At 35.3% G+C, this 23,340-nt stretch overlaps 1 protein-coding gene across 1 annotated transcript; it reads left to right on the top strand.

Moving 5' to 3' along the window:
- The first annotated feature begins 9,002 nt into the window (after positions 1-9,002).
- LOC121224665 (probable non-specific lipid-transfer protein AKCS9) lies at positions 9,003-9,975 on the top strand. The gene is made up of 2 exons (XM_041108413.1): positions 9,003-9,343; positions 9,842-9,975. Exons 1-2 carry the CDS (start codon positions 9,064-9,066, stop codon positions 9,973-9,975), a joined length of 414 nt encoding a protein of 137 aa, XP_040964347.1. The 5' UTR covers positions 9,003-9,063.
- Positions 9,976-23,340: the final 13,365 nt, after the last annotated feature.

Here is a 23,340-nt window from a genome sequence, read left to right as displayed (position 1 = left end):
TTAGAATATGAACTGGCTCGAAACTTTATCATTCTATCACTTAGGGACTATCAATGGAGGCCATAGGTCTTGTTCAAGGATATTCTCCCACTCAATAGTTTAAAAAAACATGCAATATTTTTTTATCCTAAATTTCAAGAATGATCATACAATAGTCCTAGTGGCATTCTTACCTAATTTAAATGACATGCTTCCAATATATGCATGGCATGCTATGGCAATTTTTTAATATTCACATTCATTCTCAAGAATCAATCAATCATAAAAACAAACAATTTTGATTTTCCACAATATTTCTTTTAAGGAAAAAGTAGAAGAAGTGAAGGCAAATCGTGTATCAGGTAAGGCCTCAGGAAAGGGAGGTGACTCAAATTTGACTGCTTAAAAACAAAGTCTTTCCTAGCCTTCTCATAACCAAACTTTTCACAGTTATCAAATGATCTAAAGAAGTGAATATAACAATACAAGACATGTATTTTCTCATTACCACACTTCTTATTTTTAATCGATCAACTGTGGATCATCTCATATATATATCACAATTATAACATTACATAATATAAATATTATAAACAATCATAAAATAGATATATAATGAGATAGGTAATTAAAATAAAATTGACAGTCAAAGTTTCCATAGTTCTATTTCTAGAAAATAAATGAAAAATAAAATATAAGTATTTTCACTTTCTATGTAATCAAATCATTCAAAAAAATCATTCAAAAAGACGAGAAATTTATTTTTATTATCTATTTATACTTATAGATAGAACAAAGCCTAACTTTAATACCTATTGTTGGAAAAAAAACGGGTTTAGAAAATGCAGCGGAAAATAAATTTAGGGAAAAACTATAGTTTTAAATTTTTTTACCAAAACAAGATCTTGGTTGTGATATACATAGTAATAAACACTTAATCAAAATTTTACCTTTTCGATTCGTCTAGGATGAGCGCTTCGACCGAGTAGTCTTCTCCACTATCCTCAAGCTCACGTCTGTTGAGTGTGGGCTCGCTTCGAATTAGAAAATTTTCACAAAAATTATCAGTGTGGTAATTTTGTAATTACTCTAAAGTTTTGGGTCAAGTTGTAAATTAGAAAAATATCTCTAGAAATTTTCTAAAATAATCTCTTCAAAGAATTTTCTCTCTGCAACTTTCTCTTGAATTCAAATGTGTGTAAATAATAACTCAAGGCTCTCTTTATATAGGGAGAGTTTAGAGAGTTCAACTATGATTAAACTTAATCACTTTAATATTAAATTAATGTAATATTATCAAGATAAATAGTGGATTAAATTTAATATTAGATCTTATTAAAATAGTAGAATGTTTATCTACAAGATAAACATTAAATTAAATTTAATATTAAATTAATAAAGTACTATTAAGATAAGTGTTAAATTTAATTTAATATTAAACTATTAAAATAATATTTTTTTTGGAATAATTAATCTAAAATCAAATTCTCTGGTAGAATCCTAGTAGGAGTGTAACTCTTCCACTGCTCAACCACAGATGAACAACCACCACCAGCCATCAGGACGCTGCCGTCGCAGCCATTAGCACCGCCATGTCTGGTGGTGCAGGTGCGACACCCTTACAACACCCCAAGCCGATTCAGCTGTTGCCAGTTCGGTCTGACTCAATGACGGCCTGACCGGTTCGGTTCAACCACCGCTTGGACAATCGGCCTGGTTTCACATGCCAAGCCAGGTTCGACCAATTTTTGGGTCTTGGTCTCAGTTTTTGGCTCCCAGGCCCAATTTACGATCTCAGGTCTAATTTTCAAAATGAATTACCCATTTGACCAATTGTTTGACTTGAGAATTAACTTCCAAAAATATCATATTAATTTTAATTGATCAAAATTAATTTTTCCAAAAATCACTTAGATTTTCCAATTTAATTTTTCAAGAAAATTCTTTAATCAAATTCTCTACTTGAACAATTCTTACAACCACCTAATTTAATTCCACATCGAATAAATCGACTCAATTAAATTATTCCCAAAGTTGTAGAATTTTCTTCTAATTCAAATGCAGTCCAATCGAGCTTTTGTTGAGCTAGTGGAGGGACCAATCGGACATATACAATTAGGCTCTAGTGATTGCAATTATGTCAGAAGCATCGTTTCGATAATTCACAATTATTTAATCATGGAGCCAGTCTATAAGAAGTACCATGATTGGAAACTCCTTATTGTATACTCTTTACGAAAGCAATTCATCAAACTGTTTTGTCTAATGACCTCGTCATGTGTGTATTACCCTCATACGGTATCATTGATTCCTTTGATTTAAATCCGTTCACTCAATACAATCTTATTTTATCTCATTGTCAACATTGTGTCTTCTTAATAATTAATATGATCGCTGTCAACAAATAGCTGAAATAAATTGCTCATTCTAGAATGAACAACCCGTGGCTACATTTCATATTTATCAATCCACACAATGCCAATGAGAGAATATCATTAACTCTTTAATTGAGCTATGCATTTCACTGGTCCTAGTAAAGTCATGTTATACACAAGTCATGTACTCAACATACTGACTATGGGCCCAATCATATTTAGAGCATAAGCCTCTGCTTATCTCAAAGCACATGAGTTGCATACGAATGGTTAGTGACTAACTCAGGATTTAGATAAATCACACCATGAACGTCACAAGTGAATTAATTCATTATTCTACCAATGAATACATATTTGTTTCTACTCGTGGAGTCAACTGCTCTGATAGCCAAGATTAGCCATCTCACCAATTAGAATTGTAGACGGCATAATAATCATTCTCAATATTTGAATCAAATGCTCACTTTGATTCTTTTACGGGATTAGAGGCTTATTTAGATTATCTACTGAAGTAAGTTATCTTTCTCGCAATGTAAACGTTCTTTACAATGCAACTTATCTTCAATTTGAACTCTGGACAATCAATGAGCTAATATTTGCTTGTCACAGTTTTGTTATGCCTGCAAAATATAAAAGACATAAATACAAAAGACATAATAGTGAAATGTGAAATTAACTTTATTTATTTATTCATCGTTCAAATAAATAGAAAACAGTTACATGTTTACTACAATATGGGCACATTTACCAACAATGGGAATAAAACAAAGGTATGACTGGATAAATAGGGAGAGAAAGACATAAATACGAAGGACCTTCTGTTCAATGATGCTCTTCCACATGGTGCTACAATTTCTAATCATTTAGTAGATGATATATCTAGATGGACTGATAACTAGCTTTGATCATTTCTAGATCGATATTATGGATTGTATTTGGCTATTCTACTTATGCTTATAATAGTGATGATGTATTCGATCGGGGACATATGTCGAATGAGGTTTATTCAACTAGGCTTGGTTATAATTGACTCCTTGTTAAGTCATTGGGGGTATGGGCCACATAGGGCTTATTGGAAGGAAATTTGGAAATTTAAGGCTCTAACTAAGACCAAGTTATTTAGTTCTAGAATGGGCTATGAGATTCTTCTAACAACTGTGAAGTGTTTCCCTTTCACTCTGTCTAATAACACTTAGTGTAAGAGATATGGTGATCTAAGAATGCATATTGTACATGAAATATGTGATTGTCCTTTATCCAAGGAGGTGTTGATTTTGATTGGTATTGACAATAACTTATTGAGTGCTTCTTTTTTGTAATGTGATTTGTTGGCTACAGTTTGCTATGAGGGAGCTCAATGAGGCTTTCACAAGCCTTTTAGTGGTCTTATGAAAGATTAGGAAGTAAGGAACTTGGAGATCATTCAAGGAAAGACTATGTCCCCACATGATTCTCTGATTCATGCTCACACTCTCCATAGGAACTTTAGGGGGCATAACCTCTTATGCACACCCTTGCTACCTAGGGGACTGAGTATTGAAAGGTGGGAGGCCCTAAGTAGTGAACACTAGAAGATCAATGTTGATATGTCATGGATGGCTAGGAAGTGAACGACGACTTATGGATCAATGGTTCGTAAGTTAGAAAGAATGATACAAATGGGGTGTGCTAGACAACTTGATGGTGCATTTAATGCTCTTTCAATTGAGGCTCTTACTATTGTCAACATGTAACACCCCTAACCCGTGTCCATCACCGGATTAGGGTTACGAGACATTACCGATCAAAATACAACTCAGAACAAACATTCATTTCAATTTAAGTACCAAATAATATAATCATTTCAATACTATTCATCTAGTATAATTTTAAACCAAACTAACATGCTTCGATACTATAATTCATACTCTACGTAAATTAATATTCAAACATTATAACCAATGAATCATGGCAATCGAATACTTAACTTATAAACAAGTATAATTCATTTCATATACCAATCATATATTAAGACATCCATTCATATAAATCTATTTCATTAAATACTTTTCAAAAACACTATTTATAATTATGCACTTCTTCACATTTTACTAAGTCAAGCCAAACCACATGATTTATTAAACATTAATATACATATACGACATTAACAACTTCACATAATGGTCAAGTATGAAATTTGGTTTTACTAAATTATGCACATTTTACCAAAATAATAACTACCAATTTTATAAATAAGAGCTAAATCAAATCATATCATAATTTCAATACCGCTTGACTAATAAATATCCCAAATACCTATCTATCATTTACCAAATTCATAAGTCACATATATGGCACATTTTAAACTCAAGCATTTAACTTAACAACTTAACCATTAATTACCAAAATCACGAACAAAACATATCATAGGCATGTATAAGCATATTTTACCTATTGTTAGCCAAATATAAAAGCACACCCTTTACCATTTCCAAAATACATATACATAATCGATCTTTTAACCATATATTCGGTCATAAAATTTATCCTCCGATAATCCAACCAATTTCACAACTCGAATCAAAGCTAATTGTACCATTTATAACCGTACCTAAATGACCATCAAATAAATTAAATATATGTTCATATTTTACCATCACAAACTGTACTTTAACAATCAATATTCAAGCTGTCACACATACATAACTTAACTTATGTGAGCATATATATTATGTCAAAAACACATCATTTACCACTTTCAAACCTTTACAAAAGACAAATTATAAATCCAAAATGAGCTATTTTCATGGCCGATTATACCTCATTATTAACACCTCTCATTGCCGAATCTTATAACCAACATCACAAACATACTTAACATGAAACATACCTCCAAATTAAGCTTATAACATGACTGAATATATATACCAACATTAGTATCATGATCAAGCCATTTTCGCATGGCTATATACATATATACAAATTTCAAAACCAAACATATCAAAACTAGCCTATACATGCCACATAACCAAAAACTCAAAGCTTATATTTACCAAAGCGATAACCGGATAGTGTGATGGGGTCTCCTATGACTTCGAACCCGAGCAAGTCTCCGAAACTCTATAAACATAGGAAAAACACACAAAGTAAGCGTTGAAAGCTTAGTAAGCCATAAGCAAATAAATCATCTCAATTATATTTATAATTCACTTTAACTAGGTCGAATTTAGCAAATCTCAACCATTTCAATCTCATTTATCAATTCAAAATTCAAACTAACTACCACACATCAAAGTCATATTACACATGCTTCATAATTCCACTGTTCGAACCATATATACTCCTCATTCAAATATATATCACATTCGGTCATACAAAACACATAACCAACGAATCAAAACATGATTATTTAACTCTTTCACATATACATAACATATTTAATAATTTAACCTTATCAATAACATTTATCTAATCATCTTTGAAACCAAACCAGCATACCACAAAACCATGTTTCATATTTCATAAATCCTATGTTCGAAACATAGGACCACAATTTCATGGCACTTGAACTCTTGAATATAATTAAGCTTATTTCATTACAATTTTATATAACGAGCATATGTATCACATCGTTCATTTATATACATTCATTTCAGTCATTGTTATGTATTTCACATATCGTCATTTGAAACATACTCACTTTTCATTCTTGAATATCATAAACACTTCGTATGTACCTGAATCAGATATACTTTCACATAGTCATTCATTTCTCGTTATTGCCCGTTGAACCGTTTGGAATCATTAAGGATACTCGGATAGCTTGGAAGCTCTTACAATGCCAACATCCCAGATGTGGTCTTACATGTAAACAAATATCGATGCCACTGTCCCAGACAAGGTCTTACACGAAATTGTATACAATGCCGAAGTACCAGACATGGTCTTACACGTAAATCTCAAATCGACGCCAATGTCCCAGACTTGGTCTTACACGATAACTCATATCGGAATCCTATTTCATGACATGTGTATCCTAACTATTCCTACGGGGCTTTCGGACGTCGTAAGTCGCTCGTTTCAAGCTCGTAGTTACTTCTGCTATACTTATATTAATTCGACATACACATATATAGTTACTAAAATTCAACTCTGCACAATTAAATACATTTTCATATGAATTTAACAACAATTATTCACTTATGAACTTACCTTGTACGGACATGAATGAACTGAACGATTATTCGAAAATTTTTTATTTTTCCCCGATCCAAATCTGATCTCCTCTTTTCTTGATCTAATCAATTCAAATTTGGCTTGTTTAATAACATATCCGTTCAATTTTATCCAAAAATACATAATTTGGACATTTTTCATTTTAGCCTCTAACATTTCACATTTTCACAATTTAGTCCCTATTTCAAAATAACACAAATTACTCAAAATTTCAAGAAACCCGTATTAGGCCTGAATTTACCTTAGTTTCTTAGCAGCCCATTTATTCAATTTATTTCACAATTTGACCTTTCAATTCACAAATTTCACAATTTAATCCTTAATACATATTTTTATCAAAAATCATTTAATTAAACATATTAATCTATCAACAAATATTTATTTTCCATCATCAACTATCAAAATAATCATGCATTCAACAATGACAACATTCAAATACTTTAACAGTTTTGAACTCGAAGATACGGGCTAGCTAAATTAAGCTGCAACGATCTCAAAAACGTAGAAATCATTAAAAACAAAGCTAAAACCGTACCTATTTGAGCAATGAGAGCTTGGCTAAATGTTAAAGCCAACAATGGCTTTCTTCTCCTTGAATTTTTGGTGAAGATGAATAGTGGAAGATGACAATAGAGTTTGTTTTATTTTAATTTAACATTATTTACTACCTAACTAACCATTAATAATATTAATAATTACACCAAGAACACAACTTTTACACTTTACGCGATTAAGTCCTTTTTTTTAAAATTGAGCACACAAACGATAAAATTTTCACACGAAATTTTTACACATATAAATCAACATGCTGTAGACACCAAAAATAATATTAAAATATTTTTTTGACTCGGATTCGTGGTCTCGAAATCACTATCCAACTAGGGTCTAAACCGGGCTGTTACACAACATCCTTATGATGACTAAGCATTTAGACTTCAGTGGCATTATTGTTGAGTTAGATTTTTTAGTGATTCTCAAACTTAAGAGTAGTAGTTTGGACTTGTCTATTGATGGTTAAATCATTGAGGAGGCCCGTACTTTGTGTGAGTAGTTTGATTTTTGTTTCTTTTTATTATGCTCATAGTTCGGTTAATGGTGTTGCCCATCCTCTAGGTCATTGGGCCCTTGATGAGAATGTGGACATTCTTTTTGTTTGGATTATCTGAGTATCATTCATTGGCTTCTGTTAGATGATCTCTTATATTGATTTATGACATTTCGTCCTACAGGAACTTTACTTTAAATGAATGGTTGATTTTATTCCCTTTAGTTTTTGAATTAATCAATTTTAGTTTTTGTACTTTTCAAATTTTGAAATTTCAGTCCTGACTAAACTGTAGCATTTAAATCTGTTTAGTTAAATTTTGTCATTAGTCTTGTACGATGCCTAAATTTTAGATTTATTTAATCTTCTCAAATTAAATCATTATTAATCCTATAAATTTAGAATTTTAAAATTTTAATCTTGACACAAATACCAAATTTTAAACCCATAACTGACTTTTTTTTATTGGTCAAACCTATTGTTTTGTCGACTATGACGAGTGACGACAACCAGTAACTTCGATTCCTTGGCAACGTTGCTGGTTACTTTTACAAGAATAAGACAGGTGCCACCATTTTACCAAATTCCCATTACCCAAATTCTTTTTCTAAACATTCTATCCTTACGTTTGGGCTAAACATAAAACTACTCCAATCAATTTAAATACAAATATTTTTTTTAAATATACTAATTTTTTTATATCAAATGATAAAATATGGTATTAACATATATCGTTTTAATTCACACTGTGATTATGATTTTTTACTTAAAAAATTTAATTTTTATATTTTAATTTAATATAATATAATTTTTGTATTTTCATAAAATTATTTGTTAGTTTAAATAGTTAACATCTTTAATTATTCTAATTAAAATACTAAAGTCAATTTTTTTCTTAAACATATCTATTCTAAATTAATCATGCTAAAATACTTTTTTTTTACTAAAAATAAGTGTTTTTTTAGAAAAATTAACGGCATCATTTCAATTAAAATAACTAAGAATGTTAACAATTTGAACCGGCAAATGTCATTGTAATAAAAATATCAAATTAAAATATAAACATTAAGTTGGAAAAAGTGAAAGTAGACTTATTTCTTAAATATTTATATCAAATTCGAATCCTATAAACGATATTGTTGAAAAAACTTTATCTAAATATCACCATAGTTCCAAACAAAATTAGGATCAAACTGTAAAACGAATGATGACAAATGTATTATATAAAAAATCTAAACATTAAATTTCAAATATGAGTATAATAGAATAATCAAAATTACTTAGAGAGTTTAACATCCGTAAATCTTGGTGCAAACTGTAACATCTGAGGAGTTACCAATCGCAACTTCTATAAATTGTGCCTCAAATCATACCCCAAAATGCACCCAGTACCATTTAACTTCATTGCTTTCTTTGTATTAGCAGCTTGTGTAGGAGAAAAAAAAAAAGATGATGAGAGTTTCCTTTGTTGCCTTGTGTGTGGTGGCACTGGGGGTGGTGATATTTTCCAGTGAAACTGGCACGGCGGAGGCAAAGACATGTAATCCCATGAAGCTTCTCCCCTGCATGTCGGCGCTCACGTCATCCTCGCCTCCATCAACCAGTTGTTGCAGCAGGCTGAAGGAACAGCAGCCATGCCTCTGTGGATACATTAAGAACCCAGCTCTTAAACAGTATGTCGACAATCCTAACGCTAAAAGGGTTGCTTCGACTTGTGGAGTCCCATATCGTAAGTGTTAAATGTTGCTTAATGGTGTATCTACTATCTACTGGCAGCAAATAAGTGTTGTTTTTGCTGTCAAGTACTGTTCTGAATAAAAGAATAACGATAAGATATTAGATAAAATTAAGATAATATTTTACATTTTTATTTTGGAAGAAATTATAAAAATGATAATATTGGTTTGGCTTACAGTTTCTCCATCGTGAAAATATGGCTAATCTACTTGTGTTCTTTTTTCATTATTTTCCTTCTTTGATTTGATAAGCAACACTTGAACAATTAAATTTGTCGTGAGTTCATGGACAGTGTTTTTTCTTCTAATGCAATTCATAGGAGCTTAAAAAAGCCAACACTAATGCAAAAGCCGATGTTTAGCCAAAACATGTAGGGTACCTACAAAATAAAATAACCAAAATTAAACTATAAAATGAAATAATAATACGACAAGAAACGAAAAACTAAAATGGACAGACAATAAGAAAGAAATGATCAACCTTCATCCAGGTCATCATGAAGAAACTCATCCATATCCCCCTACTCTCATCACTGTCTTCTTCCTCGGGCTCAAGAAGTATCATCACCATCTATTTCCACTAAAGATTAAGAAATGGATTAATGGCCTTAGGGTCATGGTTTAATTAACTTAATCTAACGATTAGTTAGTGAGTTAATTATTATATATATGCATGTTAAGTGGGACAGAGAGAAAACATGCCTTCATCATCTTCTTCTCCATAAACCGAATTTAAAGAGAAGAAATAGGCAAAGCTTCACCCTTTATAATCAGCCAACAAATTAACAAGGTAAACATATATTTTTCTTCTTAAATTTCATAGATTTCTCTTGTAGGAAACTAGTTCTAATTAACCCATTGTTTAAATGTTAATATTATATGAGGTCATTTAAGTTATCATTGTACGGAACATTGTGAAATTAAATTGAAACTATGAAATTTTAATTGTTAAATTTGGTGCATGTGAGAACTATGCTAGTAGGGAAATAGGTGATGTAAGAATAAGTTTGATTTAAGCTTAAAGACTTGAAGATATTGTTGAAACATTAAGGACCAAATTGAATAGAATAAAAATTATTGAAAGTTTATGTTATAGATTGGAAGTTGAGGTTCTTGTAGTATATATACAAAGTTGAATTTAGATTCGATCAGGAAAACCTAAAGATACTAGCATGTCGGACCTTAGGGTTAAGAAGAGACCTAATTTTAAAACATACATTCATGCTTGAATTGTTAGTTATGCCTTTTTCAATTGTGTACTAATGAATTTCCATAATCGATTATCAAACGTAGATAAAGAGGACACTGGTATGTCCAAAGATAAAGGAAAAGAACAGGCCATCCGCGAATAGCTATTCCAGTTTATGCTTACATACTTTCATTTCAATTTATGCTTAAATAGGTAATTAATTATAATCAAATAATTCTAGTCTAGAGAATAATTCGATGTATGAATAAATTTGATCAATTGAGTCGATTGGATTATGTTTGAAATATGTATATGTACATGTGTGAATATTGTATTACAATATAATAATGCTATGATATCTTGATCATTATATGTTTGAGTGATGGTTGATAACGGATAATGTCCTATTATCAGCATCAAATAGAGTTACAAGTATAGTTGGCATGCCATTAGGTTCCTTTTGTTGGTGGGAGATCTAGTGCTGAGCATGTATCATTAAGTGACAATTCTCTAATGCTCTTTGAGTCAAGAACATATCACCAGCTCAAATACCCTAAGGTACATGTGTATTTTGGTATGATTGGTGGGATCAGTGCATTTATGCCCGATTAGCACTTCAGTGTGTATACTAGATTGTTGGTGGGTTGATCTGTGTATCTGTTCTCAAATCCAAGTTAGCTAATGAGGGTTAAGAAAATAAAATGAATGTGAATTATAAATGATCATTGATTATGTTTAAAGTATTGAAATTGAAATTGAGCTATATTATGTTAAATGAGACGCTAATACCCTAAGGGTGCGTCGAAAATTCTTATATTTAAGTATGTCTTGCGAATACCTTGAGGGTGTTTTGGCAAATGAATAATGTGATTATTATGTAAAGAATGTGAATTATGTAAAGTTTGTTACTTTATAAATTGTTATATTTCAATTATGCTTTTAATTTAACTTTAACTTGTTTGGATTTTAAATTATTATAGCACCACTAAGTATACATTACTTTGCATACGAATTTGTTTGTTTCCATGCACAAGTTCTAATTAGGTTCTCTAATAGATTGAAGGTTCGACAAGTATCCCAGACTAAGTAGCTTAACTCATTATAATTTTGCACTCTTTGTCCATATAGTTAGTTAATGGCATGTACCTAGGTTAAGTCTTTTGATTTAATGCTATTTTGGTTGTTGTCGTATGCTTGATTAGTAACGAACCTATAAAGTTCTCTGTGACGAATTTTCAATGCTTGAGTTATGCATTATAATGCATGATAATAAGAGTTAGTTTACTTGTGTAACTTCGTTAGGTTGAAGAGTATTGGTTATTAACTTATTCGAAGGTTTGATCATGCTTTAGTTTGTTAAATGTAGGTCATTTTGGTATATTATGGCTAGGTATGATCTTATAAAGCTTCTTTTTGGTGGAAATTCATTGCTTACTAAATAAACTTGTCGTATCCCAAAAATTGGGTTAGAAGAAATTGGATTGTTGGAATCAAGAGGGGTCACGTTCCGATTTTGTGTTCAGATTGTGAAATTTTTTGCTAAGTTAATTAATCTGGTTTCGTGGGTAAGTGTTATGTTTGTATGTAAGAGGTTTTGGTTTCGAATCATGTTTCTTGAATTTTTTGTTATTTTACACCCAATTCCTATTTTCAATATCAGACATAAATTTAATTCTAGCTCAAATTTTGACAAGAATGAGCTTACTAGTTCAATGGTAAGGCTTCAATTTATCCTTTGGTCTTATGTTTGAATCATTGCCTGTGGAAGTGGGAATATTTTTGTTAATTTTTCTTGTTGTCGTGCAACTTGGGGAATTTGGGTTTTAATCGAACTCTAGAAAATCTATTAGATGGGGATTAGATTAGTGGGTCTGGTTAGTTTGGATGTATTTTTATTTTATTATTATTTAAAAAAAATATTTCCCCAAAATTGTTTCCCCATTATTCACATATTCCATGTTTCTCCCAATTTCTCTCATTTGTTTGTTTCACGTTGGTTTCCAGTAACGAAAGAGAATTTCTCAAACTTTATTCTTTCTTAATCTTTTGTCTCCTAATTTTCGTTGCTTTCTTGTTTATTGATCCCTGTGTCGTTAAATTTCAAAAGGAAATGTTTGATTAAAGAGATTGCAACTAGATTTTTTCGTAAGTATCTTTTTTTTTGGTTTCAACTTTCGGGGATTTCTACTACTTTTTTTTAAAGTGGGGGATTTATGTGTAGTGGTGTTTCGTATCTTTAATTGTGCGAGTTTTGTTTTAGGTGGAAATCGAGAGGTGATTAACCCTTTAGTGAATTAAGATTGTGAGGTTGCAGATTTAATCCTCGGGTAAGTGTTTTAATGCCAAATTGTGTAACACCCTAAACCCAGCCTAGACGTTATGGCCGTATTTGGCAATGTCACACGATAGTGTTTTTGAAACCTCGTTGTTAGGATGAAAACATTCCATGTTATTATCTTTAGTAAACCTTTGTTAGAACTTAGGAAGTTGTCTTTATTCATTTAAAACATTTGTTTTGAAACATCCCTTGTTGCGGAAGCTTTAATAAAACAGTCTACGTGATCATGCGTTTAGAAAATACTTTAACTTTTTAAAAATCGAATTTCCTATGACCAGCAGGTATAAATCAATAAAGTAAAATAAATAAATAAATAAAAACCCAAAATTTAAAACCAAAGTCACAGAAGGTCCTTAAATTATAACTCAAATAATCAATAATAATCATATCATAAAACGTAATTGAAAACCATAAAGTCCAAAAATTACTGTGGTCAACGCTGAGTCCTCCGTCGCACCGATCCGTCTAAGTCTGGGATTACCTATGCACATTAAACAACAAGGGTGAGTTTACGTAAACTCAGTGTGTAATCCCGCGGAAACAAACAATCAATCAGTATTCACAGTGCACAGTTGAACCGTCTTGGGCCTAAGCCCTTTTTAGTATCAGTGACAGTTTGGGCCTTAGCCCATCTCAGTACAGTGTCAAAAATGCAGTAGGGTCTTAGCCCATCACAGTATCAATAGCAGTAACAGTTAAGTAATAGGAAAATCCTACCCAACCAGCCTCTACACACTATCTTCGTCCAAGCTTACACTCCATGTGGGGATATAATCAATCCACCAATCCCTACACTCCAAGTAGTACTGAATGCGGCACAAAATAGTAGTTTGCAGCCGAGCTACCAGTAAATTAGGCTTAAAACCTTTCAGTACACTTCCTCCAAATAACAACCCCAACCCAATGTAATGCAACATACCATGGATGATATGCTATTATGCAATTTCAGTACATATATTCAGTTCAGATAGTAACATGCTCAGTACAAGTATCATTCAGTCAATTTCACATATTTAAGGGTTTAAGTAGCGCTTACTGACCTTACAGTAGGTTCACAGTCGACTTGGGCGACCAGTGCAACCTTAGAAACATTTCAGTAAAAATGGGCCGACATGCCCATGTGTGCCCACGTGCCCCACTCAGCCCAAATTGGCCTTGGCAGTGTGATCCATTTTTAGTGTAATCCATGCTAGCTAAATATCCAAATATGTTTCCACTATTTACTAATATGATCATTCAAAGTTGTCTACTTGAGTCATTGTCACTAAATTATTTATAACTCGAGCTACAAAATTCCAAATTAAGATCCGCTTGATGTTTTCGAAACTAGACTCAAATACCTTTCTACCATAAAATTTTTAGAATTTATAGCTTACCAAATAAGTACAGTAAAATCTTCAAATTTATCCTTATTCTACTATTTAACAGCTTCAACCTTTCCTTATTAAAAATTATGTCTCTTAGTACGAAATTTTGATGATGTTTCCATCTGTTTTTCCTAAAAGTAGACTCATTAAGGATTTAAACGTATATATTTAAGCCCCTAATTATTTTTTTTACAAATTTTGATGATTTTCCAAAGTCAGAACAGGGCAACCCGAAACCATTTTGACCTTGTCTCACAAAATTCATTATATTTCATAACCTACAATTTCATTGCCTACATTGTTTCTTCCATGAAAAACTAGACTCAATAAACTTTAATTTTATATTTTATTCAACCTCTAACTCAATTTCCACTATTTTTGATAATTTTTCAAAATTAGACTACTGTTGCTGTCCAAAACTATTTTAGTACAGAATGTTGATTTCCAAGTTTATAACACCCTTACTTCCTTCCTCAACAACTTTTCGTATCATTTTCTCTAATTTCTCGACAGCAAGCAATTTTGACGTTTCGTCGAATCCCATTTTCTGCGTTTCGGGTACACACCTAGTATCGATTGGCTGTGCAAAGTATCTCGAGCCTTCAAAAACCTATATTTGACCAATATATCCCTTAATTAATCACTTGATTCGTCAATCAACCAAATATCCCCAACATAAAACTCGAGAAACTAAACCAACAGAGATTCAAAAACATACCCCGACGAATCTGATAACCAATCGTCTCCACACACTGGAATATCTAATTACAACCTTTGAACAGCACCTAAACGAGAGTAAACTGAACCCTTTGTTATCTGCCTAATCGAAATGCAATAACTAAAGGGAAAAATTCCACTTACCGAAATAGATGATGTTGAAAGTTGCACACAAAGAGATGACTTGCAAAAAAAATACAGAAACGAAAAGAGAGGAGAAAGAACAGAAACAAGATTCGGCCAAAGGGGAACAAAAACCAAAAGTGAACAAAAAGGGAGAAAACACGATAGAGAAACAAAAGTCTAACGTCAGAAAAATTGTTGGGAAAAGAAAAAAAATAGAAAACTGATAAGGAGAAAATCTTATTTTGATAACTTCTCCCCAATTATCTCCTAAAAACACTCCCTACTAATCCACTAAAACAAAAAGACTCAACAATCCAGTTTAATTTGAACTCCACCACGCTACACGCCTCAGACAAAAATTAATTCCCCAACTTGCGTAGGGACTCGAACACAGGACCTCCTACACACTACCACTTCGCTTAACCACCAGACCTGCATGCCCATTTTGATAACTTTTTACCAACAATCAAATAAAAGCCTACTGAACAAGAGTAAGGCCTAAATCATTCAAAATACAAAAATTTTCCCAAGCGAAGGCTTGAACTTAAGACCTCCCAAACACTCCCAGAACTCAGAACCACTAAAGCTGATAGATATTTGTATCATATTTTCACAATAAAGAAATTAGAAATTTTGGGGTGTTACAATTCTACCCCCAAAAAAGAAAATTTCGACTTCAAATTTTACTTGATCAGAATATGTGAGGATACTGCTGACGCATCGTATCATCAGGCTCCCACGTGGCCTCCTCAGTGCTATGCTTACTCCACAGAACCTTCACTAAGGGAATAGAATTTTCCCGAATGACCTTTACATCACGCTCCAGAATCTGAACCAGCTCTTCATCGAAGGTCAAGTTTAGCCTAACCTCAATCTCCTCAACAGAAACAACATGCGTAGGATCAGAGCAGTAGCGCCTCAACATCGAGACGTAAAATACATCATGAATATGGTCCAACTTCGAAGGTAACTCCAACTTATAAGTGACAGGTCCCACACATTTTAGAATGCGGTAAGGTCCAATAAATCGAGGGCTCAGCTTGCCCTTACGACCGAACCTCAGAACCTCTTTCCATGGCGAAACCATGAGAAAAACTAAGTCTCCCCACAGAATACTCAATCTCACGCGTCTTCAAATCTGCATAATTTTTTTCCTGTCAGAAGCCGCTTTCAAACGATCCCAAATCAATCTAACATTATCCTCTGTCTCAGAGACCAACTCAAGACCCAGAACACGTCTCAGTCCAACATAAAGGAGTACGACACTTGCGACCGTACAGTGCCTCGTAAGGTGCCATCTGGATGCTAGACTGGAAGCTATTATTGTAGGCAAACTCCGCTAACAATAAGTACTCCTCTCAACTGCCTTAGTAATCAATAACACAGCTCCTCAACATGCCCTCCAGTATATGAATCACCCTCTCCGACTGACCATCTATTTGAGGATGGAAAGCAGTACTAAAGTCTAATCTTGAACCCAGAGCCTTATGAAGCTTCTTTCAGAACTGAGACGTGAAACGAGAATCCCTATCAGCAATGATCGAGACAGGTACCCCATGCAGTCTCACTATTTTTGATATGTAGAGCTTAGCTAATTTCTGAAGTAAGTAACCTCATGCTTCAACCCTGGCCACCAGTACAATTCCTAAAGATCTCGATACATGTTGTTCTTTCCGGGATGCATAGCATAGGGACTACCATGTGCCTGTCTCAAAATCGACTGCCTTAAATCCTCATCATTCAGTACACAAATCCGACCGCGGAAACAAAGTACCCTATCACTGTTTATCCCAAAGTTAGTAGTGCAACCATTCTCAACTTGATGAAAATGAAACCTGAGAGACCTATCCCCCAATTATTTACCTCGAATCTGTTCAATCTATGTCAATTTGACCTGAAGTTCTACCAACAGACTTCCACTATCGAATAGGCTAAGTTGAGCGAACATCGCTCTCAGATCGGTAATAGCCCTATGGCTGAACAGATCGGCCACCACATTGGCCTTGCTAAAATGGTACTCAATGGTACGGTCGTAATCCTTAAGCCACTCAACCTATCTTCCCTGCCTTAGATTCAACTCCTTCTGAGTAAGGAGTAGACCGAAAAAATTTTCAGCCCGCCTCCTAGGCTCGGGCCCGGCCCGGCCTGAAATATGGGCCTAAAATTTTACCCAGGCCCAGCCCAGGAAAAATATCATAAGCCCGAGCCTGACTCGAGCCCAACTCGGCCCGGCCCATTTTTTAATAAACATTAAAAAATTATTTTAAAAATAAAAAATAAAAATATTTTAAAAGTATTTTAAAATTAAAAAATAAAAATAAAAAATATATATTTATTATATTCGGGCCGGGCCGGGCCGGGGCCAAAAAAGTGGTGTCCGAGGCCTGGCCCATTTTTTAAACGGGCCTCATTTTTTTGCCCAAGCCCATATGTCGGGCCTATATTTTTACCCGAACTCTCTCATATTTAGAGCGGGCCGTCGGGTAGGGCCGGGCCGCCCGACCTATGGACAGGTCTAGTAAAGAGATACTTGAGGCTTTTGTGATCAGTGTAGATGATACACTTCTCACATTATAGATAATGCCTCTGGATTTTTAATGCAAATACTACGGTGGCCAACTCCAAATCTTGTCAGATAGTTTGCCTCATGTGTCTTAAGCTAACGAGACGCATATGTAACCACCTTACCATTCTGCATCAACACACATCCCAAACCGACATGTGTGCATCACTATAAACCGTGAACTCCTTTCCAGGTTCAGGCTGTACCAAAACAGAAGCCTCAGTCAGTACAGTCTTAAGCTTCTCAAAGCTCTCTTGCTGTGCATTAGTCTAGTCAAACAATACACCTTTACATAGCAGCTTAGTCAAGGGTTCTGCAATCAATGAAAATCCTTCCACAAACCGTCGGTAATAACCGACCAACATCAAAAAGCTACGAATCTCAGACACATTCTTAGGCTACTTCCAATCCAATACAACCTCAATTTTTCGAGGATCGACTCGAATCCACTCAGTAGACACTACATGACCCAGAAATGTTACTTCACGTAACCAGAACTCGCACTTGCTGAACTTAGCATAGAGCTACTTTTCCCTCAAAATTTGAAGAACAAAGCTAAGCTGCTCGTCATGCTCATCCTCAGTCCTCGAATAAACCAATGTGTCATCGATGAACACCACTACAAACTGATCTAGGTAGGGTTGAAGCACTCAGTTCATTAGATCCGTAAAAACTGTCGGTGTATTAGTCAGTCCAAATGGCATCACTAGGAACTTGTAGTGGCCATAACGAGTCCTAAATGCCGTCTTATGAACATCAGCCTCCTTAACCCTCAACTGATGATACCTAGAACGCAAGTCAATTTTGGAGAACACAGACTCCCCCTGGAATTGGTCAAAAGAATCATCAATTCTCGGAAGTGGATACTTATTCTTAATAGTCAACTTATTTAGTTGTCGATAGTTGATACACATCCTGATGATCCATCCTTATTCTTAATAAACAGTACCGATGCTCCCCATAGGGACACACTAGGGCGGATGAACCCACGATCCAATCACTCCTGAATTTGAGCCTTAAGCTTTTTAAACTCTTTAGTTGTCATTCAATAGGGAGCGATAGACACCGGAGCTGTACCAGGGAAAAGCCCAATCCCAAACTCCACTTTTCAATTCGGAGGTAAACCCGATAACTCCTAAGGAAAGAAGTCTGGAAAATCACTCACAGTTCTAATGTCCTTCACAATAGAGTCCCAGAAGCGAAAACACTTATGTAGGCCAAATACTCCTTACATCCCTTGCGAACTAGTTTCTCAGCTACCAGTGCAGAGATCACGTTATTGAAGTAATTCAGACATTCCCCTATCACAACTACTTTATTACTCTCCTCAGTTCTTAATACGACCCTCTTATTTGCACACCCCAAACTGACACGATGCTTGACCAACCAGTCCATCCCCAATATCATATCGAACTCCTCAAACGAAAGCTCCATCAATTCAGCCAGAAATACCGTCCTTTTAACCTCTAAAGGAACATCCTTTTATAGTTTGCTAACTTTAACAGATTGCCCCAGCAGGCTTAGCATAGTCACCTCACTAGAAGTACTCTCAACCGGAATCCCCTAATTTCCAGATATGTTGCTAGCTATGTATGAGTCAGTAGACCTATGCCTATCAAAGCAATATACGCTACATCAAGAATAAAAAATGTACCCGTAATGCTGTCCAGAGCATCTCAATCTTCTCGACAAAGAGCAGCATAAACTAGGGTCGGCTGTCTCGCCTCAGCTTGTTTAGCACCTCTGCCCGGTGCTCTTTGCCCACGACCCATACCATTACCACCTCTGGCCTATCCACGACCCTCACTGGCTGCTGGACTACCCTTTGTGGCCGTGCCATACTGGTACCTGGACCGTGCATCTGATCAGCCTTTAGCGGACACTCCCTAATACTGTGCTCCGATGACCCACACCGCAAGCATGCCCCAGTCTTTCTCCAACACTCGCCCTGATGGCGCCTACCACAGTCGACACATGGCTGCAGTCCAGTAGCGGTAACAGGGGGCCCAGCTTTGACTGGCCCTTCAGCTCTGGTCTTTTTCTTAGGCCTCTGCATATAACTCAAGGGCTCCGAATCTTTCTTGTTCCTACCTCTCTTCCTATCGCAGTTTTGGCGCTTAGTGCGCTTAACCTCCTCGGTGATCTTTACCTTATCAACCAGTGAAGAAAAATCACGCTCCCTCTACGGAGCTATCAAGACTCTCAAATTATCTCTGGCCACCATTTAAGTGGATAGAACGCTCATACTCAGTCGCCACCATACCTTGCACATAGTAGCTCAGTCGTAGGAATTCGGCTCATACTCGACCACTGATCAATCTCCTTGTGTTAGATTCAGGAACTCCCTCCTACGGGCTTCCACACAACTAGCTCCCACATTTTTCCCTTATAAGGCGGTCTTAAAGAACTCCTAGGTCAGACGTTTGGGCTGAATGCCCTCCTTAACAGTAAGCCACCATTGATAAGCCTCATCACGCAACAGCGAGACTGCACCCTTTAATTTTTACTTGGAGGTGCAATCCAGGTCATCCATGACATTCTTTGTGGCCTCATTCTAGTACTCGGCCACATTAGGGGCGACCTCAGTGACACCCCTGAAGAGCTCAGCTCCATTGAATCGGAGTCGTTCCATAACCGACCCACGGCCCCCAGATCCAATATTAGGCCCAGCGACCCTCTCTAATATCCTCAACATAGCCTGGTACAATGCGTCATCCCTAGCCATGCGATCATAAGACTCAGTCTCAGTAGCAGGCGATACTAGCATCTCACTCGTGTCCAAATTTGGTATATTACCTAGGGAAGAGGACTCAGATCGAACCACCTACGGCCTCTACCTCAGCCTCGAGTACCACGTCCACATATACCTCGTGCGCTCATGTCTATTCAAATTTATCTGTATTACAAATTTTTAAGCATCAATTTCAGTTTCAGTATTTACTAACAAATGTTTTATGTAAACAGTTTCAGTAATTCAGAGTGATTTTCGTAAATTGCAGTCTCTAACTGTTTTGCTATTGTCTCAATATACACTATCTAGAGGTTTTCACCATGAGGCGCAATAGACCGACATCATGAAACCAGTTGGCAAGGGAATTACTTTTAATTCCCTAATTCTCCTTCTTGCAAGCGGTGGCCGACTCTAATCAAATCAAGGGAATCCAATCAACCCTTGATAAGTTGAATTTAAGTAAAACTCTAGTAGGCTGGAGCTATTTTTATGCGACAGATTGAGCTAAGATCAAGGGATAAGGACATATTTTGTTTTAAATTATTGGAGGTTAATTTTATTCCATAAAAAAAGGAGAAGAAACAGTAGACGAGGGCGAGATTTTTCATAGGCATAATTTGGGTTACTCAGTCCAGAAATTTGTGAACCAGCACGCGCCGATCAAGCAGATAGATAGCAGTCCAAAAATTTAGCTCGTCGAGAGGAGGAAGGCTTAACAATTAAGAGCAATTTTCCATACGAGATTGGCTCAAAATTCATGCTGTCTTCAATTAATTTCTGTTCTATTCTCCTTACTATGAGTGGCTGAATTATTTCTGCGTAGTTAGGTACTCATGAAGCCAAGTACAAGTTGGTTCAAAGACATGCTTTGTTCTAATTCCAAGTTCGGTAATCTTTAATTGTTTGTTTTTTTTCGTTCAAGGAAATTTTCTAAATTAATTTGATTGATCACCTATTTAATTTGGGAATTTTCTTACAATCATCTAAGTACAAATTGAGTGATCGAATTTCTTAATTAAACTTAGAGTTGATGATGACTAATTGGCCAGTAGCTAATTAAAACAACTAAGGGTTTAAGTGTAGAAGCCGCTGGAGGATTCTCTACAATTAATGCTAGGAGAAATATCTAAAATACTAAACACACCTTTAATTGGTCGATAGAGAGATAATTAAGGGTAGGAATTTAGTTATGAACGTTCTCTAATTGGATAAAATTATCGGAGATAGGAAATCACTTCGTAAGTAATTTTTTAGCCTTGATGCCGAATTAGTCTACTGGGATAATTGAAGGTCGCAAATGACTTGTGCTTGGTGGATTGAGGAGTCCATAACTGAGCCTTCTTTCTCTCTATTGGATTAATTATTTCAAAGTGATTTTAATTCGAATTCATTTTCGTTCATTACTGTAGTTTTTTTATAACATTTGAAACAAGAAGCCCTCTGTTTTCTGCTAACGTGTGCGTGGTTTATATTGTTTTAATTTCGATTCTCTTCGAATAGATTTAACACAAGCTTCTCCATGGGACGATTCCCTATTTTCCCTATATTACAAGTTAATATTGGTCGAGTAGCAGATTTAATTCGGTAGAAGTAATGATAGCTACCAAATTTTGGCGCTGTTTTCGGGGAAGCGACATTGTCAGATCTATTTGATTTTTAGAACTTAATTTGTTTTCTTATTTTTGTTTATGCGGGCAGATTTATTCCTTTAGTATATGTTATTAAGAAGCAGATGACGAACATCGAAGTCCTCTGCTAATACCATCGATTAGCAAGCTGAATTTCACAACCCCACACCAATCCTAACAATTTAGCAGACATCGACATGGCTCACCAGACCTTGAAGCAATTGGCCGCACCTAACTTGGCTGCTCAGCCTCCATCTATCACTTACCCCGTCCTTGATAGGCCATTAAAACTCAACTCGGGATTCCTAAATTTGTTGCCAAAATTCAATGGATTGCCAGGTTAGGATCCTTACCGACATATTAATGAATCTATAATTACTTGTTTAACTACGCAGCCAGACGGTATTGAAGAAGAACAGATCAGGCTCAGAGCCTTTCCTTTCTCATTACAAGGTTTGGCTAAGGATTGGCTATATTACATGCTGTCGGGTTCCTTCACGACTTGGATAGGGTTACATAAAGCCTTTCTTCAGAAGTTCTTTCCGGCATCAAGGATAGGATCATTTAGGAAGGAAATTTGTGGAATCAAATAGCTGGCAGGAGAGACATTATATGAGTATTGGGAAAGATTTAAATGGTTATGTGCGAGCTACCCACAACATCAGATTAGTGAGCAACTCTTACTACAATATTTCTATGAGGGGTTGACGCCACAAGATCGAGGAATGATTGATGCAGCAAGTGGAGGTGCGCTGTCGATAAAACACCTGAGGAAGCCTGAAATTTGATTGCTAATATGGCACAAAATACCCAGCAATTTGGTCTCAGGAGGTCTGATTTAGGTAAGCGAATGGATGAAGGGCAGTCGAGTATGATGGAGGCTCAATTAGCTAACTTAACAGCTATGGTAAGTAAGTTGATGACTGGATTTAATGCGAAGGCGTCACTGTGTGGTATTTGTTGTTTGGAAGGACATACCACGGATATGTGCCCAACATTGCAAGAAGGAGAAGCTAATACCGTCTTTTCGAATCAGAGAAGGTATGATCCATATTCAGCTACCTACAATGAGGGATGGAGAAACCATCCCAATCTCAAATACCAAAACTGAGCCACACCCCCTGGATTTGAGCAGCAAAATTCCCGACCATATAATATATCACAACCACCCCATCAAAACCTTAGTGCCGAGACTACACAACCACCCCATCAAAACCTTAGTGCCGAGACTAAGACTCATACCATGCTTGAACAAATGATGAAGATGATGGCTGACCAAAAAAAGGAAATCGATGGGAGGTTTCAAGCTTTGGAATCCGCTGTGAAACAAT

Source organism: Gossypium hirsutum, chromosome D12 (assembly GCF_007990345.1).
Source record: "Gossypium hirsutum isolate 1008001.06 chromosome D12, Gossypium_hirsutum_v2.1, whole genome shotgun sequence".
Classification (NCBI taxonomy): Eukaryota; Viridiplantae; Streptophyta; class Magnoliopsida; order Malvales; family Malvaceae; genus Gossypium; species Gossypium hirsutum.
This window is presented reverse-complemented; position numbering and strand designations above follow the sequence as displayed.